Source organism: Aquarana catesbeiana, linkage group LG12 (assembly GCF_042186555.1).
Source record: "Aquarana catesbeiana isolate 2022-GZ linkage group LG12, ASM4218655v1, whole genome shotgun sequence".
NCBI lineage: Eukaryota > Metazoa > Chordata > Amphibia > Anura > Ranidae > Aquarana > Aquarana catesbeiana.
Window position 1 is genome coordinate 69,347,601 of NC_133335.1, and position 27,324 is coordinate 69,374,924.

The 27,324-nt window shown below is 42.7% G+C and overlaps 1 protein-coding gene and 1 long non-coding RNA gene across 2 annotated transcripts in view; one reads left to right on the top strand and one right to left on the bottom strand.

The window, feature by feature from the left end:
- MED24 (mediator complex subunit 24) overlaps positions 1-27,324 on the top strand; it is a 129,483-nt gene that overhangs the window by 83,010 nt on the left and 19,149 nt on the right. The window contains exons 20-22 of the mRNA XM_073608012.1: positions 10,555-10,736; positions 10,865-10,958; positions 16,173-16,272. Coding sequence (XP_073464113.1) covers positions 10,555-10,736; positions 10,865-10,958; positions 16,173-16,272 — 376 coding nt within the window. The remainder of the gene's footprint in view (positions 1-10,554; positions 10,737-10,864; positions 10,959-16,172; positions 16,273-27,324) is intronic.
- LOC141114371 (uncharacterized) overlaps positions 18,426-27,324 on the bottom strand; it is an 85,138-nt gene continuing 76,239 nt past the window's right edge. The window contains exon 3 of the long non-coding RNA XR_012236899.1: positions 18,426-18,555. This is a non-coding gene — a long non-coding RNA (uncharacterized lncRNA). The remainder of the gene's footprint in view (positions 18,556-27,324) is intronic.

The window sequence follows — 27,324 nt, forward strand, 5'->3', positions numbered from 1 at the left end:
ATAAAAAAAATGCATCTATAATGCAACCAAAACTAAATTGGAATGAAATATCCAATGTATATATATATTGGGATTTTAAAGTAGGGTTGCATCTTTTTTTTTTTTTTATCGGGGAGTACGAGTACCGATCCTATCAGTTAAGTACTTGCCCATACCAAGTACGGATACTTTGCAGTGCAATTTGCGTCAATACAAAAACAATTGGCGCAAATCGCACTGCAAAGTATTGCATGCGATTTGAACAGGAATGCGGTGTGATTTCTGTCTAAATCTCATGCAATTTCCCCCACTGCTCCTGTGTGTGTGTAGAAATGGAAAAGCACTATCTAGTGGACAGTTTTAAAAAAAAAGTTAGAACTCAGTACATAACTGGCCACATGCAAAATAATCTACATAGGCATCCCGGTCCACTGATGACAGCAAATCAGGGCCACTGAAGGTGCTCAAAGGGCTAGAAAAGACCTGGGACCCTAAGGGTATAGGGCAGAAGAGATGTCAGCTGGATGGCGGACCGCCTCTACATATCCTCCAGCCCTGTGAGTACCTTCAGCAGCCCTGATTTGCGATCATCGGCAGACCGGGACATCTATGTAGATTATTTTGCATGTGGTTAGATATGTACTGTGAGTTCTAACATTTTTTAAACTGTCCACTAGATGGAGCATCCCTTGGTGCACACACACATGGTGGGGGAAATCACATGTGATTCAGTCAGGAATCGCCGCATTCCTGTTCAAATCATATGCGATTCTTTGCAGTGTGATTTGCGCCCATTCATTTTGTATTGATGCAAACCGCATGTTTGATATCGATATTTGTGCATCCTTACTTAAAAGGCTTTGTACTAAATGCAGACACACAATCTATATTCGTAAAATCTATATTTTTATTATAATAATGGATAAAGGGAAATTGGTCTACGTGACCATAACCATCAACAAAGTGCAAACACACTCTATAAAAACATAAAGGATTATGCAGAAGTGTAACACTTGATGCTTGTGTACTCCCATAGATGTAGTCCAACATGTTTTGCAGTGAAAAACTGCTTCCTCAGGGACTTCACGAGAGCATCTACAAAAATAAAAGATCAATATTTATGGTAACAGCACATAGTACATATAGGCTTAATAAAGTACATTAAAGAAGTATGAGATGGGTTAAATAACTAGTACATATAACATTAATCACATATCAGGTAATCTTTTTTTTTCCTACCTCTTTTAGTTTTTACAGTATGTCCAACGGTCCATTTGCTGTTTGAAAAGTTCTCAGGGGGGTGTATACAACTTCACCAACACACCCCCTGCCTCTGTCCCCCCTCCCCTGAGAGGTTAACAAGCATGTTGGTCACATGGTTCTATTTCCATAGTAATAGGACCTCATACAGGAAACAGAAGCTGACTGATTGGCCAGATGGTAAACAATGCGCCTCTAATCTACTGCTGTGAATATGAGATAAAAGTTTGAGGGGCTTGTCAGGATCTTGAGGGTGTTGGAGGGCTCCCTCCTTCCCCCTCCTTCCTTCTGTGGACACTTGTTGCTCTGCTCCTCTTATCCTGTCACTTCACATACACAAAGGGCACTCAGGGTCTTCCTCCTCACATACACAGTGTACATAGAGATACAGTTTAGACCTGCTCACTGTTTACATAGACAGTGCCTTGATATGCACACCATATATACAAATAGCCTGCTTGTGTGTGGAGTCTATATAACTGACTGGTATGCTTGCTGCAGTTCCCACATCATAGGATCAAAGAATACCAGTCAGTTATACAGTGTTCACACACATGCAGGCGAGGTCCCTGAGGCCTCTTCAGGCAGCACAGGCTTTCCCTTACACCCTCTGTTGGAACAGGCAGTGTATGCTGATTGGGAAAATCCTGACAGGATTTTTGTTCCTCCTAAGAGGTTTTCCCTTTTATATCCCATGGATGAAAAGTTTGTTAAGAAGTGGAGCATGCCAGCCGTAGATGCAGCAGTCTCTTCTTTAAACAAGAACTTAACTTGTCCGGTAGATAAAGCACAAGGCTTGAAAGACCCTGTTGACAAGAAATTGGAATCATTATTAAAAGCTTCCTTTTCTTTGGCCAGTTCAGCTAGCTGTTGCAGCAATTGATATCTGCTAGTCCATAAAGGATCAGGTCAGACAGCCTGACAGGCCTAACCGGGAGGATGATCTGGCTGAAAATAGGACAGATATTCCTCTAGCGCTGTATTTTGCTGTTGACGCCCTAAAGGATTCAATACAGCAGGTTTCTCATTTGGCCCTCTTGTCTGTACATATGCGCAGACTTTTGTGGCTTAAGAACTGGTCAGCCGGGCTTCCTTGTAAAAAGTTATTGGCAGGTTTCCCCTTTCATGGGGAACGTTTATTTGGTGAACATTTGGACAAATATATCCAAAGGATTTCCGGAGGGAAGAGTTCTCTACTTCCTGTGAAGAAAAGCACCAGGCGTCCCTCAGTTAAAACCTCAGGGACTGCTTCCTCAAGTGTCTCAGCGCCAAGGCAGTTCAGCCACCACCAGGGTGCTAGAGCCAGGGGCAAGCCACAAGGCCAGGGCCAGAAAAAGCCCTGGGTCCAAAACTCTTCCAAACCCAACACCAAGCCCTCCTTTTGAGGGGACGCCCCCACTCTATTGGGTGGGAGGAAGGCTGCTGGACTTTACGGACATTTGGAGAACAATAGTTCAGGACGAATGGGTCATCTCAACTATATCCCGCGGTTACAAGCTGGAGTTGCGGGGGGTTCCCCCTCAGAGGTTTTTAAAATCCAGCTTTTTCTCGGATCCTCCAAAAAGAGACTTATTGCTTCAGGCACTACATCATTTAGTGCATCAAGGTGCGAATGTAGAGGTTCCTGTACCCGAAAGGGGCGCGGGGTTTTACTCAAACTTATTTACGGTTCAAAAACCAAAAAGGGAAACAAGGCCCATTTTGGACCTAAGATCCCTGAACCAGTATCTACTGATCCAGTCAGATGGAGTCTGTCCGCTCAGTAGTAGCCTCACTCCAGATGGGATACTTTCTAGCCTCCATCTATATAAAAGACGCATATTTACGTCTTTATTTACTTTATTTACTGCGATTTGCAGTAGAGGAACGTCATTTTCAGTTTGTGGCTCTACCCTTCGGGCTTGCTACAGCTCCCTGGGTGTTCACAATTGTCCTAGCACCAGTACTGGGTCTTTTAAGGAAGACATATAAATACGCTGCGCTAAAAGTGTAAAAAAAATGTGATACCAATAGTGTGCAAAAAATATATATCCAAACAAAATAAAAAAGAAAAAATAAACAAAAAAAACTGTGCAGACGAGGGAACATTGCCACGGGTACTGTCTAAAACATATGAATTACTCAATTCCCCTATTGAACAACCTGACCTGACATTTATACAGCAATGGGAAACAGATTTACAATGCAAGTTTACTAACACACAAATTCAAACGATTATCAGATTCTCCCTAAAAACATCTATCTGTACAAAGATACAAGAACTCAATTATAAGATCCTGACCAGATGGTACTACACGCCTCAAAGGCTACATACGTACTTCCCTAACACTACAGATAAATGTTGGAGATGTCAGACAGACATTGGGACACTCCTCCACATTTTCTGGTCTTGCCCTCTGCTTCAGCATTTCTGGACAACAGTCCGGACGATCACCCAAAAATTTACAGATCACATGATAAGCGATGACCCAGCTTTCATCCTGCTCCACGCCACCACAATACCCGCACGGAGCTACAAAAAATCCATAATAAGACACTTACTGAATGCAGCTAAATATTGCATCCCACTTATGTGGAAGAAATGCTCACCACCGACTGTTGGGTTATGGCTACGCAGAGTGGAGGAGATCAGGAAGTTGGAGGACTTAGTCCTGACGGCACATAACAAACAAGAACAACATTCCAAGGCATGGAGGCTCTGGATGATGTTTATATTCTCTGATGAAGGGACGGCGCTGCTTGCCACATGAATAATAAAACTCCACAGATCTGAAGATGACGTGCCCTGTCGCCCGGGCCCCAAAATTCCCCCCCCCCCTCTCCCTATTCCTTCCCCCATCTTTTCTCTGACTTTCTCCCCCCCCCCCCCCCCCCCCCCCTTTTTTTTTTTTTTTTTTTTTTTTTTTATCACCATGCTTCAGCTCGCCTTGCCTCTCCCTCAACATATCTCTCCTCTACGGTTTTAGGTATTTTTTACTCAGGGAATGGGCAGTAGAATCGGATTCACAACTACAAAGACATGGTGAGACTTACTGTCCAGTACGCCGTTTTATTTTATAGATGGAAAATATAGAAGATGATTGTACCATTGCGATTATGGCTGGTACCGATATGATGGTTATCATTATCACATGTCACTACCTGTGAACACCAGTTGTTAAGGCTGGCACTGTACTGTACTATCTGCCGTTTCTACCCTTTTATTTATTTTTGTTTTGCTTTGTTCTCTTGACTCTTATTCTTTGTATTTTTTGTTCTTTGAAAACAATAAAATTTATATTTGAAAAAAAAAAATAAACAAAAAAATATATTATTATGTAGTATTCACGCTACTCATTAGTAGCGTAGTGAGGTAGTGTTGTTAAATCAATGCAAATATGCGAACAAAATACCACTGTACATCTATGCAAAATGTATGAATCATTGAATATGCATATATGATTATAAACATTAAGTGCCATGTGAAGTGGATCTACAACAGTAAATATAATAAGTGCAATATTCAATAAAAGTGCCAAGTGCCACACTTAAGTGAAATATAACAATTTCCAAAAATTATATGCCAAGTGATCCGTGTTCAGTAATAAAGGTATTGAAATTGTCCATAAAATCCAACATGCTCCAAGTAATGTGTACTTCAAAAACCATGCTCCAGTGTGCTTCCAGTGACCCCCCCAGGGAAAGCCGCTTACCTCAGAGCGTGCGACTCAGCTGTGACACTAAGTCAAAACACTCTTTGGTGCCCTTCCACGGCTCAGTATGGGTATCCAGGTGCACAGCTCAGGCAGTAGTTCCACAGTAAAGGAAAATGAGAAGAAAAGACTGGATGGTGTAATACCGTTTTAAAAGGTTTATTGAAATAAAAACATTCCCCACAATGGGGTACTCACAAATTCAGGGTACGTCAGTGCACCAGCCTCACAACAGCCTCCAATTATCGAGTGTCAAGCGCGGTGAAGTGTGCGTCGCATCACTCCAGGAGAGAAAGCTCCGTGCTCCGTCCTGGCCCCTCCCCTCCATCGACATAAAAGACACATATTTACACGCACCTATCTTTCAGCTTCATCAGAGGTTCCTGCGATTTGCAGTAGAGGAACGTCATTTTCAGTTTGTGGCTCTACCCTTCGGGCTTGCTACAGCTCCCCGGGTGTTTACAATTGTCCTAGCACCAGTACTGGGTCTTTTAAGGGCCCAAGGGATCCTGGTGCTCAGGGTATCTGGATGATCTCCTGCTCAAAGATCACTCGCTACAGGCTCTAGAACAGAGCAGAACATGCACAGTGCAGTATTTGGAAAGCTTAGGCTGGATCATAAATACCGAAAAGTCAACCTTGAGACCAGCTCAAAGTCTAAAGTATTTATGTCTGATCCTAGATACGGTCCAAGCAAGGATATTTTTGCCACCCATAAGGATCTGTGTCCTGAAGGATCAGGTTCGTCAGATAAGAGGCACCAGACAGCCCTCCATTTGGCTCTGTATAAGTCTTCTAGGGAGGATGGTGTCCTCCTTCGAGGCAGTGCCCTATGCCCAGTTCCATTCCAGGCCTTTACAAAAAGACATCTTGTTGGCTTGGAACAGAAGAGGACAAACCCGGTAACTTGGAGAGTACTGACTACAGATGCCAGTCTCTCAGGCTGGTGAGCGACCCTAGAGGGGCTGACAGCTCAGTGGAAATGGTCAAGGACAGAACAGATCCTGCCCATCAATGTCCTAGAATTACAGGAAGTAAGTCTGGCCCTACGGTCCAGGACGGTGGAGCTTCAGGACTGTCCTATCAGGGTTCAGTCCGACAATACAACTGCAAGGCGCTACCAGGAGTCGTTCAGCTCTGAAGGAGGTTAACCACATACTAGCCTGGGCAGAGGGACATCTGCCAATTCTATCGGCAATCCATTTCCTGGGAGTAGAGCGTGGAAAGCAGATTATCTCAGCCGCCAGCAAATCTCCCCGGGGGAATGGTCCCTACACCCAGGGGTGTTCCAGGAAATTTGCCAGCATTGGGGATGGCCAGAGGTCGACCTACTGGCATCCAGGTTCAACCACAAGCTACAGCAGTTTGTGTCCTGAACAAGAGATCCTCTGGCAATCGGAGCAGATGCTCTGGTAGTTCCATGCAACCAGTACTCCCTGGTTTATGCTTTCCCTCCAATCTCTCTACTTCCACATTTTTGCGCAGGATTCAGGGAGAGGGGGCTCCAGTCATTCTGGTGGCACTAGCCTGGCCCAGAAGGCCCTGGTTCCCGGACATTGTGAGGCTGACAATAGAAAGGCCATGACCTCTTCCACATCGCCCCGATCTAATGTCTCAAGGTCCCAAATTCCACCCCAATTTACATTCTTTAAATTTGACGGGATGGCTATTGAAGCCAGTGTGTTAAAGGACCGTGGCATCTTGGGACCAGTGGTGTCTACCCTCGTGAATGCTAGAAAAGCTGTCACTAGGAAGATCTATCATAAGGTCTGGAAGACGTGTATCACTTGGTGTGAAGCCAGAAAATGGCATCCTCGGAAATACTTGATTGGGAGAATTCTCTCTTTTCTACAGTCAGCTGTGGAAATCAGATTGGCTTTGAGTACAATCAGAGGTCAGATTTCGGCCCTGTCAGTATTTTCCATTAGCCTCCCATTCGCTGGTCTGAACCTTTATGCAGGGGGCAACTCGTTTGCTTCCCCCCATTAGGTCACCTATGTGTCTTTGGGACTTGAACTTGGTGCTGTCTGTGTTACAGAAACAACCATTTGAACCTATCAAGGAAATTCAATTAGACTTGCTGTCACGCAAGCTAGCCTTCCTGATGGCCATCCCCTCGGCTAGAAGGGTGTCGGAGTTGGTGGCCCTTTCGTGCAGGGAGTCATACTTGATCCTTCATCATGACAGGGTTGTGTTATGACCTGTTCCATCCTTTTTGCCAAAGGTGGTGTCAGCCTTTCATTTAAATCAGGACATTATTTTGCCGCCTTTTTTCTCAGCCTCGTTCGGCGGAAGAGAGACCAGTGCATTCCTTGGACATTGTCCGGGCAGTCAAGGTTTATTTGTTTAGATCTGCGGAGATCCAAAGATCGAACTCCTTTTTTATTTTACCAAAAGGACCCAAGAAGGAGCAGGTAGCTTCCAAGGCTTCCATTGCCAATTGGGTCTGTAAATTGGTCATTCAGGCCTATGGTCTGAAACTTAAAGTTCCTCCCTTTAGGGTGAGAGCTCATTCTACCAGGGGTGTAGGAACCTCCTGGGCTTTTCGCCATCAGGTATCTGTGGCTCAGATTTGTAAGGCTGTTACCTGGTCTTCAGTACATACGTTCACAAAATTTTCAAGTGGATGTTCGAGCAGCCGAGGATTTGGCTTTTGGCCGCAGTGTAAGGTCTGATGGCTATTGTTTGGCAGGGTGTCTCCCTCCCCTCAAGGCTATTGCTCTGGGACATCCCAGTAGGTAATGAATATTAGCCTAACTCTGTGTCCCATGATGTATGAAAAAGTAAATAGGATTTTTTCTTCATACTTACCTGTAAAATCCTTTTCTTTGACTACATCATGGGACACAGAGGTCCCTCCCCTCTTTTTGAGGATTCAGTGCTTGCTACAAATCTGAAGTAAGTCCTGTATGGTAGGGGTTATATAGGGGATCGCTTCCTATCTAAAGACCTTTGGTCTACCAGTGTCCACTCACCTGGAGATGAAGTATAACCCAGTAGATAATGAATATTAGCCTAACTCTGTGTTCCATGATGTACTCAAAGAAAAGATTTTACAGGTAAGTATGACGAAAAAATCCTATTTTTGTATTTTGTAATGCAGCTAGTGTGTTGTAAATGCATCCTGACATTTCCATTCTTGGCATCAGCATGATGCTAAAATGGGGAGTTCTAATGCCATGGTGATGTAGGCAGTCAGTCTACTGGCATCATCAGAACATCCTGTGACAAATGTCACCGTGGAAAGCTATTTCACAAGCACGATGATTGCAGTGGTAGGCCTCCGATCTAGGAAGTGGGCATCAGCATATGATGTACCGGCTTGAGTAACAATGTGTGTGGGGAACAAGGAGTCGACAGGGGGAGGACCAGAAAATTAGTGAGTTTCTGTTTTTTTTGTTTTTTTTTTTAATCAAATCAGTTCTTACAGTTCCAATTAATTAACCTTCTTCCTTTGCCTTTAATGGGAAAAGTATAGATTGCCCTTAAAGGCTAAGTTCAACTTTTACAAAAAAAATAACTAAATAAATGCACATATTTTCGCAGGTAAGAAAATGTGCATTTATTTATTTTTTCTCAGGACGCTGTAGAGCATTGAACTCACAATCAGTAGATCATAAGTGCAATGTCATGCTGACATTTGCTACAGCTTTCTGTCCGTACCTCTGTATGGACTTTCTGTTTGAAACCTGTAGGAAGTGTCCATGAACTAAGAGAGACTTCTACCAATATCGGACTACTTATTGCCTTATGGCTCACTAGCAGTTTCCAGACTGATTACCTTTGGTGTATACTGTGAGAACTGTACCCAGATTGTAATGTTTGCTGCGGGCACTGGATACTGCGTTCGGCACTCACCTTGGCATGTGGTGCAACAAATGATACAGATTCATGGCAGTTGTCGATTCCTATGGTATCCAGACCCTGAAGACCCCTTTTGGAGGTATGGTATTCCCACACTGATGGGTGAAGCCTGAATCCTCGATGTGACCACCAACAAGGACACGGTAAAACAGTTTCCCTGTACCTTTTACATACCATCTTCTAGCTATACATGTCTTGTTGGATCACTACTTGGATCTGTATTACACACTACATTGTATCGTTTTATCCTACATAATACACCGCAGCGATTTTGAAGGCACACTTATGGGGGGTAATCTACACTTTTAAGTGTTTTTTTACCTAGCCATTATTGTCTCTCTCTTTATTCGGCCTTATAGGTCATGTTATTATAGCCTTTACCTATTTAAATTTGGCAGCCTCTTCCACCTCAATGCAGGAGGTTCTTCTTTGACCAGAGATGTAGTTCTCATAAGACTACCAACTACACTCTTCTTTCCAACATCTTCTGCTGATGTTTTCTTTCTCACCTGTTGCCTAATACCTCAGAGCCACAGCAACAAGTACTAAGTTAGCGCTTGGGTTATTGCAATTCCTTCATAACATCAGAGTCCTCTTTGCCTCCATCGGGTGTGGCTATTACCTCTGCTTTTTCAGTTTGGATTTTTACTACGGTCAGGCAAAACTTTATGGTCCAAATAATCCAGTTATTTACTGACTAGAGCTATGTTCTTGCTTGCTGGCCCTGCTCTTCATCCTGTCCTGGCAGTGCTAAACCATGGTTGAAAAGGCAAAATTCTTTAAATGAGATCCTACCACTGCTGTGGTTGAACCCTTGCTTATAGGATACATGGAGCAAATGGCCGTAGCTTTAAACTTCAGTTGCCATGGTTTGCTGTGGGCTTCCTGGATTATCTCGTGCATGCTTAACTGTGGTATTCATGTCTAAGATGTATTGATCTGCGTGGGAAATCTCTTTGGATCTGCCCTTGATACCATTCTGAAGGACACTACTGGAGGCAAGAGCACTCAACTTTCTAGTGGAAGAAGCCTGAAAACAACATTTTCTTCTCTTTTTCATATGTTAGGAAATGTCCCTTTCGTTTCCCTTTCTGCCATGTCGACACTCCCCAAGCTTGGCTCCCAATCAGCCTGCGAGATATGGACTTCAAAGTGTGCCAAATTTTCGGACATACCTTACTCTGCATTTTCGTCCACCCCCACTTGCTAGAATTGGGCAGGGGGGCATTTGTTTTCAATTGAGCTGTGAAATTCTATGTGGAATCTACCAGGCGTCTCCTCGTCTCCCTTCAACAGACCTTCTGGCTTTTGTAAATCTTTACCACGTTTAGGTATCTAAATTGAGTTGCTGACATGTGATTGGTTGATTAGCAATGTGTGTTACCGAGCAATCGAACAGATGTACCTAATAAAGTGGCGGGTGAATGTAGAACAGATACTGGGAGAGCAAGGTGGGTGAGTCATTGCTCTGATTCATTCACTTGTGTCTGCAACTTTGATTTTGTGCTATTGGCTGCGTAACCAAGCTTTTTACAGCAGATAAAGAGAGATGAGAAAACACAAAAAGGAGCCTTGAGCTTTACCGGCTGGCAGCATATTAAATCCAAAACATTCAATTTTACCTGACAAAAGAAAAAAAGTGGTAAATCTTTAGTTGCTTTGACTATAATGCTTTGACATTGTAAATCTTCTGTGGCTTTATTTGTAATATAAAAATCTAAACTATAATGGGTTGTTCTATTGATATTCTTCTGCCTAGGAACTTCTGAAAGAAACCCGCCTTGAATTTGTGCTTCGAGCTGTAGAACTACTCTATGCTATCTTCTCTCTGGACATGCATCAGCTAACGCTCACCCTCTTAGGACATGTGCTGCCCTCCCTTCTCACTGACTCTGCCAAATGGCACACGTTAATGGATCCGCCAGGCCGGGCTTTGGCTAAGTGAGTATACTTTTAGCAAACATAATTGACATTTTAATTCACAGGTTCCATGCTGTTTTTCGTTTTTCCGATGTATACAATACGGATGATGGCCATGAGTACTACATAATATATGGACTTTCTTCCAGGTTATCTGTTTGGTGCGCCATGACTTCTTACTCCACCCAAAACAAAGGTCAGCCCTCCCCAAGGCAAAGGAAAAGACATCGAGAAGACATTGAGGTGTGCTCAGTTCAATCAGTTTAGAAAATTATATTTTTTATACAAGTGGTGTAACGTGTGAATAGTGTATTAGAGGTTAAGTCTATACAATAATCACATTTTTTTTTTTTTTTTTTGGAGGATATCTGTGAGAAAAGTCACTCATAAGCTTATTACTAATATTCAGTATTCTAGCTGTGAAATACTTGTAGTTGAGCTTATTAGCTTTGCTTTATAAGACAGTCTCATTGCTAAAATAAATATCCAACAGCATAACAAGTAAAATGCACACCCATTGGGATTGTAATAGTTGCATGGATAGAGCAGAGTTCTAGATCTCCTTTATGGATAAAGGAGGATAAAAGACCAATGGTTACGAAAACTAAGATATGCTTGGGTGAACCAAGGCTGCATTCAGAAGAGTGTTTTCAAATGGACCTTTACCCTAAAGGTCATATTACGCTTCCCTTCCTCCTCCCAACTCCCTCTTTTACAAATGGACATTATTTATTTTAACTGAATTATTTTTTTTTGCCCAAGTGAGAATATGTCCTTTACTCCCCATACCCTAAGCGCATGTAGATGTGCCGTAAGGGCTTTGGTTCCTAGGAGAGCCCTGTGACAAATCTGAGCATGCACTGGTTCTCCTGACCATCTGCACACACATGGGTTTTCTCGCGCATGTGCAAAGACGACTTTCAGGGAAGTCCCAAACCTCTCCGTCTACCCATGCACAGACAATCGCCTGCACCTGTGCAGATGTGCTGACAGGCCTTTTGCCAGGGCCCAAAGTCACCATTCCATGAAGATAAGATGCTGCAACCGAAATATACCACCATCAGGCTAAGACTTTGTGCATCAATGTGTAAGACTAGCAGTCTCCATCTGCTTTCAAGTAGACCCCTATTTCACAAAGCATCGGCAACAAGGTGAAGGTAAAAAAAATCTTTATTAACCACTTCAGCCCCAGAAGGATTTACCCACTTCCTGACCAGGCAATTTTTTGCGATACGGCGCTGCGTCGCTTTAACTGACAATTGCACGGTCATGCGATGCTGTACCCAAACAAAGTTGACTTCCTTTTTTTTCCCCACAAATAGAGCTTTCTTTTGGTGGTATTTGATCGCCTCTGCGGTTTTTATTTTTTGCGCATTTAATAAAAAAGAGCAACAATTTAAAAAAAAAAAGCAATATTTTTTACTTTTTGCTATAATAAATATCCCCAAAAAATATATAAAAAAAACAAATTTCTTCCTCAGTTTAGGCCGATATGTATTCTTCTACATATTTTTGGTTAAAAAAAAAAATCCCAATAAGCGTATATTGGTTGGTTTGCGCAAAAGTTATAGCGTCTATAAAATAGGGGATAGATTTATGGCATTTGTATTTTTTTTACTAGTAATGGTGGCGATTTGCGATTTTTATCTAGACTGCGACATTACGGCGGTCAGATCGGATACTTTTGACACTATTTTGGGACCATTGACATTTATACAGCAATCAGAGCTAAAAATAGCCCCTGATTACTGTATAAATGTCACTGGCAGGGAAGGGATTAACACTAGGGGGCGATCAAGGGGCTAAATATGTGTCCTAAGGAGTGTTTCTAACTGGGGGGTGGGAATGCCTGGGGGAGGAGACCAATCGTTGTTCCTAAGCAGTAGGAACAACAGATCAGTCTCCTCACCCCAGACAGAACGGAGATCTGTCTGTTTACATCGACAGATCTCTGTTCTGTCCTTCTCGGTAGCAATCACGTGTAGCCGGCGGCCATTGCAGCTGCCGGCCACGTGCATTGGCTCCTAAGTCATGCGGCAGGGGCGCGCGTGCCCCCTATACTCCTTAAAGCGCCCGCCATACAGCTATGCCGATTTGCACACGGGTGCCATTCTGCCGCCGTCAAGCGACGGCGGGAGGTCTGCCAAGTGGTTAATACCAAGGAGTAAAATGTTCCATAGCACAACCCATGCTAACGCGTTTCAGTCCAGAAAAAGACCTTATTCCTTTGTTGACCTCAGGCTAGGAATAAGGTCATGCTATGTAAAATTTTACTCCTTGGTATACATAATAAAGAAGATTTTTTTACCTTCACCTTGTTGCCAACGTTTCGGCTCATCTATGCATAGAATGGTGGCGCCAGAGAGGCGGACTGAAGTTTCAGCTTAAGCAGAGTGCTTGGCAAGCTATTCTTACCCACACTATGTACTTCCATACATCCCTGTACATTTTGATGTTCCAGATGTTCAGCGGCCATGCAGTTTGGAGGTGCTTTGAATGTAGCATTTGGGTTACAATCAACAGTTTTATAGCTTCTAATATACTGTACATAAACATCTGAAAAATCCCCAAAGCTTAGATACTCTTGAAGTGAACGATAAATATATCCATCACCAGCATTTGGATAAAATACACTCACTAAAGCACATTTTATGAAAGTCAAAAGCACAAGTATTTAAGATATATACACTAAGAGAATTTTCTCAAAACGGGCAGCCAAACTGAAGATGGAAGCTTGGTAACTTCGTACAGCTGCTCCAGTTTTGATCAATTTGCCATATTTTATTGTGTGTATAAAAAGTCTACACACCCCTGTTAAAATGTCAGGTTTCTGTGATGTAAAAAAAGAGAAAGATAAATAATTTCAGAACTTTTTCCACCTTCAACCACTTCAGCCCCGAGCCTCTTTTTGAGACATGTTTACAAGTTAAAATAATTTTTTCTTTGCTAGAAAATTACTTGGAACCCCCAAACGTTATATTTTTTTTTTTTCAGACACCCTAGAGAATAAAATGGTGGTCATTCCAATACTTTGTCACAGCGTATTTGCCCAGCGGTCTTACAAGCTGAGTTTTTTTGGAAAAAATACACTTTTTTAATTAAAAAATAAGACAACAGTAAAGTTAGCTCAATTGTTTTCTATAGTGTGAAAGATAATGTTACGCCGAGTAAATTGATACACATGTCACGCTTCAGAATTGTGCCCGCTCGTGGAATGGCGACAAACTTTGGTCCTTAAAAATCTCCATTGGCGACGTTTAAAAATTTATACAGGTTACTAGTTTTGAGTTACAGAGGAGGTCTTGGGCTAGAATTAGTGCTCTCTCGTGCGATCGCGGCGATACCTCAAGTGGGGTTTGAACACCGTTTTCATATGCGGGTGCGACTTGCGTATGCTTGTGCGTGCACGCTCGGTGGGACGGGGCGCATTAAATTTAAAAAAAAAAAATGTATTTATTTTACTTTTTATTCTTTATTTTTACACTGTCCTTTAAAAAAAAATGTTTGGTTCACTTTTATTCCTATTACAAGCATAAACATCCCTTGTAATAGTAAAAAAGCATGACAGGACCTCTTAAATGTGAGATCTGGGGTCAAAAAGACCTCAGATCTAACATTTAGACCTAAATGCAATAAAAAAAAAAAAATTTTAAAAATGAAATGTCATTTTTTTTGCAAAAGACCTTTAAGACCATTGGGCGGCAGGGACGTTTGACGTCGCTTCCACCATCTAATGTTATTGAGCCACCCCCAATAAAAGTGATTTTGCGGTGAATCCGCCGCAGAGACCACTTTTATCCTAGAGAGAACCGCACGCCGTTTCTGAAAATATCGGGGTTATGGCAGCTAGTTGATGCCAAAACCCCTGTATTTAACATCAAAGTACAGACGTACGGGTACGGTCGATTTGCGTGAAGTGGTTAATGTGACCTATAAACTGTACAACTTACTTGAAAAACAGTTTAACAAAAAAAAAAAAAAAAAAACAGACTAAAATCTGTTTGTTTTTTTTAGCATCATGCCTTGCTGTGTACAGTTTTCTTAGGCAGATTTTTTTTTTTTTTTTTGTAAATTTGTAACATTTCTTACCTAAAGAATCTACTAGTAACAAGACTTCCTGCTGCAAGCTGAGGCAGGCCATGCATTATGTAATTTTCCTTGAAGGAAAGAAATGTGCTTGATTGGCCCATCAACACAGTCAGTGTTAATGGGGGAATCCCTCCTGCGGCGCTTATGTGTTTTGCCAGTGGGGAGCGCAGTGAACTTTCCCCACCAGCAGAATACAATGATTATAGCTGCCAAGAGTGATTGGGTGAAAAAAAACCTGATAGTCTGGTTGTACTGAAGTCTATCGACGGATAAACTTCAGTACAACCAGCCTGCCTATAGATGGATCAATATTTGGCCAGTTCCTGCTGGACTGGCCAAATTTAGATCCAGCTATGGCTGGCTTAAAAGTGATTGTAAAGGCTCGTTTAAAAAAAAATAACAAACATGTTACACTTACCTCCTCTGTGCAGTTGGTTTTGCACAGAGCAACCCAGATCCTCCTCTTCTCGGGTCCCTCTTCGGTGCTCCTGGCCCCTCCCTCCTGTTCAGTGCCCATTCAGACACGGAGCCCCGACCCGGCCCGCCCCCTCTCTCCTCTGATTAGCTGACTGACTGACTTACTTTGACAGCGGCAGGAGCCAATGGCACTGCTGCTGTATCTCAGCAAATCATAAGGGGTGTCCCGGACGGCTTAGACATTCGTTGACATCGCTGGAGAGAGAAGGGGCTCTCGTAAGTAATTAGGGGGTGCTGGGGAGGCTGCTACACATAGAAGGCTTTTTATCTTAATGCCTAGAATGCATTAAGATAAAAAACATTTTGCCTTTACAGCTTCTTTAAGCCCCTGTCTTGAAAATAGCAGCAGTGTTGTCAGCCTTCCATGTGAGCCACTTCAATTGATTTTTAAACTACCTATGAGGTTTATCGGATGAGCAGCTCCGTTTGCCAACCAAAAGCACACAAGGCAGGCTGACAAAATTGCCACTAATTGTAAGGCAGTAACTTAATGTTGTCTACCTGCAATAGGAACTGCTGTTACTGGCAGAATCTCCAGGTAAGAAACTAGGCTAGAGGTTCACAAAACTAGATTTGCCTCTGAAAACTGCATTGCAGGAATATGATACCAAACCACATGAACAATAGATTTAAGGTTTACATACGTTTTTAACACTTGTGGAACTCCAGGCTCCTCCACCAACACACAACACAGGCCTGTTTGCAGTGAAAGCAAGTAAGCCTACAGAGGTGTTTGGAATTGTGGGAGGAGATTAGAGAATACACCCCAAAAAATGGGAGAAAATATAGTATTCTTCATGGTAATCAAATCTATGTACCCCTGAGCTGTACGGCTAAAGTGCCTGCCCCCAAGGAGCTGTGCTTCTCTTATTTGCATTTATTTGTTTGTAGGACTACAGTAGTCTGTTTCCTCTGGATGACACCCAGCAGTCCAAACTGATGCGACTACTGAGCTCCACTGATGAGGAACCAGTGGTACCAGCCAACCCTGGTAAGTACCATGTAAATGCTTGGGGTTTAATTTACAGTGCCTCAAGAGATATCATGGTTACCATTAATTAATGCTCTCCTTGCCCGGCCTGTCAGTTTAGGTGTACGGCCATTTCTTGGTAGGTTTGCAGTTGTGCCATACTCTTTCCATTTTCAGATGATGGATTGAACAGTGCTCCGTGAGATGTTCAAAGCTTGGGATATTTTTTTATAACCTAACCCTGCTTTAAACTTCTCCACAACTTTATCCATGACCTGTCTGGTGTGTCCCTCGGCCTTCATAAGCTGTTTGTTCACTAAGGTTCTCTAGCAAACCTCTGAGGGCTTCACAGAACATCTGTAATTATACTGATATTGAATTAAACACAGGTGGACTCTATTTACTAATTAGGTGATTTCTGAAGGCATTTGGTTCCACTAGATTTTGGTTAGGGGTATCAGAGTAAAGGGGGCTGAATACAAATGCACGCCACACTTTTGGAGATATTTATTTGTAAAAAAGTTTGAAAACCATTTATCATTTTCCTTCCACTTCACAATTATGTGCCACTTTGTGTTGGTCTATCACATAAAATCCCAATAAAATACATTTATGTTTTTGGTTGTAACATAACAAAATGTGCAAAATTTCAAGGGGTATGAATACTTTTTCAAGGCGCTGTATACTGAAACCTGAAAAAAATCAGATTGTGTATCTGTATAATACTCTGATTTTGTGGCCTGTGCTAGGAAAAAGCCAGCTGAAATTTGCTTGTCTTGGCTGTGCCTAGGTTTGTGGGTGAGCTTGACATAAGTTACATTTCAACTGCTGTGATGTTGATTTTTGCAGACCAGCCATAGAATAGTACGCCTGTGTGAATGAGGCCTTAAACGCAACCTTCGAGTGAGCTGCAATGCAGTCCAGAGATCTGCAACATCTGCTTTTTTCCATCCTGCACCGCAGCTCCATTTCGTTATGCATTTCTATGCAATGGTGCACAGAGATTGTGTCACATTAAAGCAGAGTTCCACCCAAAAAAAGTGGATTTTCTGCTTTAAGCACTCCTCGCCCCCTTACATGCTACATTTGGCATGTCATTTTTTTTTTTTTGGTGGGGGTACCTAGTTTTGACAGGTACTTCCTGTCCCATTTCCTCCTTCTGTCGATTGGCCGCCTAGGCGAATCCTTCTCTCCACCTAAGCGGCCCCTCCCTCTCTGCAATCTTCTGGGAAACGTCACAGGTCCCAGATGAATGCCTGGTCGCTACGAAAGCACAGCATGCGCAGTGCATCCCCGGCTGTGAAGCAGCAAAGCTTTCACAGCTGGGTGCCCACATTAGTAATGACGGCGCCGCGGAGAGGAGGGGAACAGGAGCTAGGCTTCGGGCGGCCGCATCGCTTGACCGTGGGACAGGTGAGTGTCCGTTTATTAAAAGTCAGCAGCTACACTTTTTGTAGTTGCTGACTTTTAATAAATGTACAAAACAACTCCGCTTTTTAATGTTTTAGAAAAAAAAACTAAACAGTTATCAGCTCCTAAACTCAAGTCCATCTATCAAAGTAAACATAGGCTTTTAGGATCATTTAGAAGCTGCTGCAGTTAGGGGAGGTTCAAACTTCCTCAACCTCCCTCTCCTGAACACGGAACAATCGCCGCAAAACGCTGTCAAATTGCGGCATGGTTTTGCCGAAATTTGCGCTTTCCTGCAGCCGGTGGACATAGTAGGCTATGTGTACATGAAGCCTTAGACGGGAGTCACTGGAACCGGTGTCCCCATTAGAAGGTTTACCCTCACCCCCTGTTCTGGGGACAGCTGTCAAATTTTGAATTGGATATCACTTTCTGCCCCAGTGACAGCAGTCATTGGGAACTAGAAGGTGAATCTGCCTAGCGGGATACAGGCAGCAATAAAATCCTGGCATGGCTTCCTCATTCTAGCCACAAACGTTTTTGGCTGTAGATCTAGTTTCAGTAAGAATGTCTTCATTGTTAAGAAGGAATCATGTAAACCGTTCACAATCTGTTCTGCTGGCATAGGGAGTGGTATGTTTTATTTTAATCCTTTTACCTGTGATTTTGTGAAATTTTGCACAATATCCTGTTGATAGAGTTTGGCACACCCTGCTCCAGCATGCGGAGAATTCCCCTTGGCAAAATGCTATACTTACTTTCTTTGGCATCCTAACCAGGAAGGGCCGCCAAGCATGAGACATCAAATCGTGATGCTGCTCTTTATCCAGGCACAGTATTTTGTATAGAGTTTAGTACTTTTGACTGCTGCTTACTCATTTTCCTCTTTACGACCTTGCGAAGAAAGGGAAGAAAGCTTGAATTATATTCACGTGTGATCATCTGTACAGTTAGAAAGAACTGATGACAAATATGCTTAAGCAAGAATGTGAAATTTCATGGTTTAAACACTTGTGCCCAGGGCTTCATTACATAAGATCTGCTTTTCTTCAGTTAAAGTGGTAGTAAGCCGCAACAAAAAAGGAAGCAAAAAAAAAGCAGATTTTGACAGACTTACCTGGAAACAAAGCCAGCCGGTCACGGCACTTCCATCTTCAGCTGTTTTTTCTTCTGGGTTCGTGGGCTTCGGCCGCGTGAATGGCCGTGCCGTAAATGGCCGTGCCTCACTCCCACGGCACTGAGCTCTGAAAGAACGGCAAGGGGATGCTGCTCCTTCAGAGCGCATGCGCCGGTGACGTCACAAGCTGCTGCTAAAGTAAACATCTGAACGGTGCACGTTTAGGAGATATTTAGGTATGCCTTATTATAGGCTTAAGTATAGGTTAAAATATACATAATGACTTTACTACCAGAAGGTCTCCAGACCACTTTCACGGGAGGTGGGGGGAGGGGGGGGGGTTGTTAGAGCTAGTAATGCTGGAACATGTTCCACCCTAAAAACAGGTGGATCATGTAACATGTTCCAAAAGTGAACTTACCCTTTAATCTATGGGGGGGCGACTTAGTGTTCCAGTTTTCCAGTTCCACTGGGTTGCACGCCTGTCGGTGTACCTGCCAGGTCCCACTGTTAGTTGACAGCTGAGATCCCAGTCACTGACTTCTCCACTGATCACTGTTTAGTAATATCACTGTAATCACTAATGGTTTCAAAAAAAGTTTTGTCATTTGCGTCAGCAAACCTGAAAGTCTATTTTTTTTTTGTCTTTTAAATGAAGGTCTTTTCTATATAACTCTCAATTAAACCCTTGATAACCTCACTAGCACTAATTAGCACTTTTTCTGCTTGACCTTTTTTTTTATTTTTTATTTTTATTTTTTTAACATGCAGACAAAATGTTTTTTTTTTTTTTTTTTGCTTCCTAATTTTTTTTAAAGCGGAGTTCCAGTCTCCTTGTCAATTTTTTAAAGAAAAGCACGCCCTTGCTTTTCTTTGCTAGTACAATCGAAAGTGCAAACTGTTATTAGTGTGATCATTGATGTGGCTTATAAATCTGAGTTAATGAGTTGAGTGTCCCTGGTATGCAGACAGCGGCCATTGCTACTGTGGGCATCTGAAGCCCGCTTGCACTTGTTTCTGGAATTTGGTACAGCTGGCTACCCAGCATGCACCTCCCGATCTCACTCCTGCGCAGTCAAGACACAGTGTGGCGCATTGTGTTAATTACAGAAATAACGCGATGGCAGAAGCAAAAGATGCCTGTTGACTCCTGAGATTGATGACACAGATGTCCCAGGAGTCAAGATATGACATACATCGCCGCAGCAACTAAGGCTAGAAGTGGAGGGAATTTTAAAAAAAAGTAACTAAAAAAAAAAAAAAAAAAAGGCAATAACCAAAGATTACAGGCACGGGTATCGGCTACCAGTTGGGCTGTGGGTGTTAGAAAGGGTGATACTCTGCTTTAAGTAGGTTTAGTGGTTAAAAAAGCAGTTTTTAAAAATACATTAATTTCATTTAACAGAATATAATAGAAAAAGATGCTAATAAAATTATTATGAGTAATGCTAGTTTTTTAAAACGATCACTGGTCTATTTTTCTTTTTTGCCATTAAAATACATAGAAATTAAAATGAGATTTAGAAGACAATACCACCAAAAGAAAGCCCTTTTTGTATCACTTTGCTACGATAGGTAATGATAAAATGATTCCTGAATCTATAGGTCCATTGGTAAAATGTAAAAGTTTGTACAGGGTAAACTATCATGAAAGCCGAAGTGATCATTTATTATATTTGTATGGTTCATTATGGTCTTTGAGACAAGAAGTGAGGGAAAATATCCAAATCATTGAAAACCTGATGGATTATAATTTCAAAGTATTATCTAAAATCTATCCAAAAAATTTTTCCTTTAACCACTTAATTACTGGGTACTTTCACACCCCCTTCCTGCCCAGGCCAATTTTCAGCTTTCAGTGCTTTCACGCTTTAAATGACAACTAAATTTTTATAATTTTGTTCACACAACTAGAGCTTTCTTTTGGTTGTATTTAATCGCCTCTTGATTTTTTAATCTTTTGCTAAATAAATAAAAAGAAGGCTGAAAATTTTGGGGGAAAAAAACAAAACAAAAAAAAAAAAACTTTCTTTCTTTCTGCTATAAAATTTTGCAAACAAATAGCCTTTCTTCATAAATTTAGGCCAAATGTATTCTGTTACATTTCTTTGGTGAAAATAAACCAAATCAGTGTATATTAGTCTGTAGGAAAGTTATACAGTCCACTAACTATGGTATATATCTGAAAATTGATCAATCCTGATGTACTGACTTTTATTTCTTGAGGCCCAAAAAATATCAGGACAGTACAAATATCCCCCAAATGACCCCTTTTTGGAAAGTAGACAGTCTGAGGTATTTAGTGGCATGGAGATTTTTTTGAAGATTTTTTTTGTAATTTTTTAGAAAAAAAAAAAACTTTTTTTTTTTTTTTGTACATACTGTCACCAGTGTAGTACAGCGTCATCATAGAACTGGTGTGGCAGTGATCAGAAACACTGACTGGTGACAATACGAAAAAAAAAAAATAATAATAATGATTTTTTTTTTTTATATTTTTATTATATTTTTTATTTATTTATTTATTTTTTCATTAACACACTTTGTCCAGAGCTATATAATGCTTTCATAGTAACATTGCACTACTCTGGGAAAGTGATCAGTATTTTTTTTTTTTTACCTTTAGCAATGAAATACATCACACTCTGATTATATAATCTCCTTTAGATCTTTCAAAAGCTAAATAGTGCAAGGGCCGGCCTGACTGGATATAAATTGAGGAGATTGTTCAGGTATGCCCTTACACTACGCAGTTTTTGTGAATCTAAAGGTTGTAAATGCATAATGTCATGCCTATAGCCAGTTTTAGACCTGAGGCGGGCTGGTAGACCAGAGCAACACCTGAATAAAAATGGCTGCTACCATTGTATTCTGTACAGGGTTCATTTAGACCCCTTTCACACTGGGCCGCTTTTCAGGCATTTTAGCTCTAAAAATAGCACCTGTAAAGCGCTTCTCAAGCCACCCCTGTGTGAAAGCCCGAATGCTTTCACACTGGGGCAGTGCACTTGCAGGATGGGAAAAAAAGTTGTGCAAGCAGCATCTTTGGGGCGGTGCGGGACCAATGTATACACCGCTTCCAAAACGCCCTGCCCATTGAAATGAATGGGCAAGGCTGCCAAAGCGCTACGGCAGCGCAAAACGGGCGGTATTGACCCTTTTTTCATCTGCTAGTTGGGGTTAAAAGCACACCGCTGTAACACTATTACTGTAATGGAGGAAGATCCCATACCTAAATATTGTTTATATATTTTTAAGGACATTGATGCACAGTGTAATAAAAACTCTGCTTATACAGTATACTGTATAAAAAAGGTATATTTTTTTTAATACTGTAATCTGTTATTTACAGCGTCAAACATATGGCAATACAGCCTGATGCTAGCAGTGTTTATTTGCAGGTTTAGGGTTTCTATTTATTTATTTTTTCCAGTAAAGCCTCCAGCCTGCTTGTGATCACATATCCTAGTTATTCTAAAGACTGGACATCTTTTTTTACCTTAATGCATTTTCTGAATTAATGTAAATAACGTCCAAATGTTTGTATCGCCCCCTGACCACCCTTTATACTTTACCTGAGTCTTTACTCAACCCAGCACTGTGCCTTCCTGCAGCGGCTTTCTGCTCACAGAGGCAGCAGCAGGAGCCATTGGCTTCTGCTGCCGTCAATCAAATTCAGTAAGGGGGAAGCAGGGGGCGGAGTTGAGCCATGCTGTGTGTGTGTCAATAGCTACACATAGCCTGGCTCGAGAGCAATTCTTCAGGTGCACAGAGAAGAGGAAAGGAGGGTGCCAGCGGGGGGCCCCAGAAGATGAGGTTCAGGGTGCCAGTCAGTATAACATGTTGTTTTTTTTTTTTTTTTTTTTTTATTTAACACCTATATTACTAAGGGAAAAACAAATCTTAATGTCTAAGCACAATTTTGCAACTTTGACTTGTGTTAGTAAAACCGTACATATCATCACAACTACTTTTGTGCATCTAGGTGGATTATACCACGTTTTTTTAAGGACAAATTGGTGTTTCATTTGGTGGTAAATGGTAATGGATATCTCCTGATTTATTTTTTTTCTAATTTAGCCTTATATTTCTTGCTACTACCATAATCTACCACCAAAGAACAACCCAAAACAAATTCTCGCGCTCCTGACAATTGCAGCGATACAACATATGTTAGTTGTTGTTCGTACCCATAGTACAGCCCAGAAACAATAGTGCGCATTTTCCTTTTTTTTTTTTATATCATACCTAAAATACACTGACGGGGGGCGTGGCCTGGACATGGCGGAGTAAGGCAGCTTCCTTCTTGGGCTCCCGTCCTCGCTCCCCCAAACTCGGCATTTACACCACCTTAATCGGTATGAAAGCAGCCAGAAAGTACAAGACAAGAGCAGTGACCAAAGGGACACCATCCACCCAGAACGCCGGAGAAATAAGCCATTATTTCAGGCAGAAACAATCTCCAGGAGCCAGAGTCGCGGCGCCGCGCGGACCCCCACGTGAGATCACACAGAAGGCCTCAGCCGGGGACTCAAGTTATCTAATAGCGGGCATTGCCGACCCGCCTGACCTGGCATCCGATACACTGGAAATATCCCCAACGGCACCCCCACAACCTCCCGAACCAGTACCTTTAGACCAGGACATCCGCATGCTATTGCAAGCCCTCCCGACTAAATCAGATATCGAGGCGATGATCCTGCGCCTTGAGGAGACCCACCGCAGGGATATCCAGGAGGTGAGGGGAGAAGTCTCCAGCCTGTCAGACAGAGTCGCATCCGGAGAGACAGCGGTATCCTCACTCGAAAATAGAGTGACAGCCTTGGAACAATCAAGGGACGAACACAGAGACACAGCCATATCCCTGCAGCTGCACATGGAGGATATTGAAGACTGAAATCGCAGGAACAACCTGCGACTCCGAGGAATTCCGGAATCCATCGGCTCAGACCGCCTGGCAGAGACGGTTATAACAATATTTCACACCGTCCTAGATGACATGGGCACAGATATTGAACTCGACAGAGTTCACAGAACCTTGGGACCGCAGCCGACGGACCCGAATAACCCACGTGATGTTGTATGCAGACTCCACCGCTTCATACAGAAGGAAGCCATCCTCCGCTGCGCCTGGGAACATGGTGACGTCAATCACAGTGGATTGCAAGTCAGAATCCTCCCGGATCTCTCGAGAGCTACCCTGAAACGACGGGCCATGCTGAGACCACTACTCGATCTTGCAAAGCAAAAAGGATTCACCTATCGCTGGGGCTATCCACTCTCAGTGACATTCCGCAAGGAATCTTCCACATACACATTGCAAACCAAGGCAGACCTCCCGACACTTTTCAACTTCCTAGAGACAGAACCAATACCAATCGCGGACTGGCTACAACTCCTTTCACGTCCGACAGGCAGATCAGGCCTCTCAACTGCCCGAAGACCGCTACCACCCCGCCAGCGGGGAAGGAGAAGACGCCGATCCGCATTCGGAGGAGAGCCGGGTGAGTAGAACAGGATTCTTGCTCCCCCAAACACCCCCGCTGTGTACGCTCCCTCCCGCCTCCCACGGATCTCCCATGATTACTGACTGAGCTTAACCTCCAACTGAGATCCCCACCTTATCAATCTCACCATTTCAGGACGGGGATAACTACAAAATACACTGAAGGGGTTCCTACCCTATAGCCTTACTCCTTCCCCTGCTTACAAATATAGGGGTATAACCGAGACATCAATATGACCCCGAGATGCATACTAGTCTTGGAACCTGTGACACTATACTCCTAGCCAAGACAACTAACGACACTTTCTTCAGGACTTTGCTGTAGACGTGAAGAGACAGTACATGCCACACACAGCGAAAGCAACCATAACACCACCAGCCGGGAAACTGGCGATAATCAAGTGAAGAGAAAACCCATAAGAGACACAGGGAACCATAGAACTCCCCCTACGGTGGAAAGGGGGAAGACCCCCGAGAATGGGATTAACTCAGTAATGAGAAGAGACATAACCCCGAGTGGAGGAATAGAGCCTTGGTTACAGGGGAGAAGGGAAGAGGGGAGGGGGTGGGAGTAAATGTCTTCCATCTTACAAGATATCGATAACACTTGTGATTCTGCTTTTATTTTCATCTATGGTTTAGTTTTTGATCTTGTTCCGATAAGATACGTATGCACCTGTTTTGATACGGTAGGTAATAAATCTTTATATTGGTATTAACACAGATCCGTAACCTACCAATCTACCATTAATACCAGGGACTTCATCCCGGGGAACACAGACCAAACCCTAACATCTCTCAACCGTTAGAATAAGGAATGTAATCTGCTCTGAATGTATCTCTTGTATTACAGTTCCAAGTTTAATAATGTTTAATAATGTTTAGTTTACTGCTGCTCAGTAGCTTTCTCTAAACCGCCACTTGCTTTAGGTAAACTCCACCTATTACCAGACTGAAATGTTATTCCGATTTAACACTTAAGACATCACTTATATATATGCCGGGGGGGAGAGGACACCGGGAAACCCAAAGCTCGGCTGTGTCTATCCAATCCCCTACTTAGGACAGCGCTGCACACTCAGGTCATTCCTGAGCAGCGTACTGGCAAGTTTCTCTCTTGCCTCGTAGCACACTCTCTTCTTTCCTAGGGACTGCTAGTTCCAACACTATCCTCTCCATTTTTCCTATCCCTCTCTGCCCTCTAACTTTCTATCTGACTACTACTGACCTCCAACACCTACCCTAAAACCCAATCCCCCCTCTATTCGCGAGCATGGACGCCCTAACCATAATCTCCTTGAACGCAAAGGGCCTAAATACACCAGAAAAAAGACGCATATTGTTGCAGGACATGAGACGTCTGCAAGCTGATGTAATCCTACTACAGGAAACACATTTCAGAGACAACACCATACCTATTCTCAGAAACAAATACTACCCGACGGTTTATCACTCTACCAACACACAGGCCAAATCCAGGGGGGTCTCGATCTTAATATCAGCAAAAATACCATGGAAATGGCTAGACACTAAAACAGACCCAGAAGGACGATACTTGTACTTAAAAGGCCTAATAGGTGACAGGAAGGTGACCTTTGCAAATTTATACGCTCCCAATGACCATCAGGACACATTCATTGCGAAACAACTAGACCACCTTTTACATTTTGCCGAAGGACAACTAATTATTGGAGGAGACTTAAACACCCCCTTAATCCCGACTGAAGACACATCCTCTGGTACATCATCGATCTCAAGAGCATCACGAAAACGCATAAACACAGCGTTACACTCGGCACAACTGATCGACATATGGCGCCTCTTTCACCCAGGAGAGAGGGATTACACGTTCTTTTCACAACCACATCAGACGTACTCCCGCATCGACTACTTTTTAATCCCACATAGAAACTTGCAGGCAGTTGAAAGCACTAAAATAGAGTCGATCACATGGTCAGATCATGCCCCGATAGTGTTACGCTATTCCCTTGATGGCATACGTACGTCACAACGCCCGCCATGGCGATTAAATGAGAGCCTTCTGCAGGACCCGGAGGTCTATGCAGATGTGGTAAAGGAAATTGGACACTACTTTAACGCTAACATTACCCTTGAATGCGACGTTGGCCTAGTGTGGGAAGCGCATAAAGCCGTGATCCGGGGTGTACTTATTAAGCATGGCGCCAGATTGAAACGCCAAAGAGAGGAACAATTAACAACTCTACTACGAAAAATGCAAACACTAGAAACGACACATAAACTGAACCCGACAAGGGACATAGGGGCCGAGCTTGACATCACCCGTAAGCAGGTCACTGACCTACTATACTTCAAAGCCAAAGCGGCCATACAGATTTGTAGGAAAAAAGTTTATGAGTCGGGCAACAAATGTGGAAGGATGCTTGCCCGGTCCCTACAGCAACAAAAACAAGCATCTTACATACCTCAGATCATAACTCCTTCGGGACGGGTAACATCTCTTCCTAAGCAAATAACCGAAGAGTTTAGAACATACTATAACTCTTTATATAATTTACAAGACACACCGACCACAATGGATAGCACACCCGAATACATAGCCACGTCACTCATGCCAACACTGTCGACTGAGACTAGAGAAATTTTAGAGGAACCCATCACTTTAATCGAGCTACAACTAGCTCTTAAATCAGCCAAACAGGGGAAAGCATCGGGACCAGACGGTTTAACCATTACCTACTATAAGACGTTCTTATCAACCCTAGGACAACATATGCTTAAATTATTTAACGACCTGGGCGCAGGTTCTAGACTACACCCCACTACTCTACAGGCACAAATCTCGGTGATACCGAAAGAGGGTAAAGATCCTAAACAATGCGGCAGTTATCGCCCGATATCCCTACTAAATACAGATCTAAAACTTTTTACCAAGATCATAGCCCTAAGAATACAACAACACCTTCCACACCTCATACACCTAGATCAGGTTAGTTCCGTGCCATCAAGAGAGGCCAGAGATAACACCATTAAGGTACTGAACTTACTCCACATAGCAAAT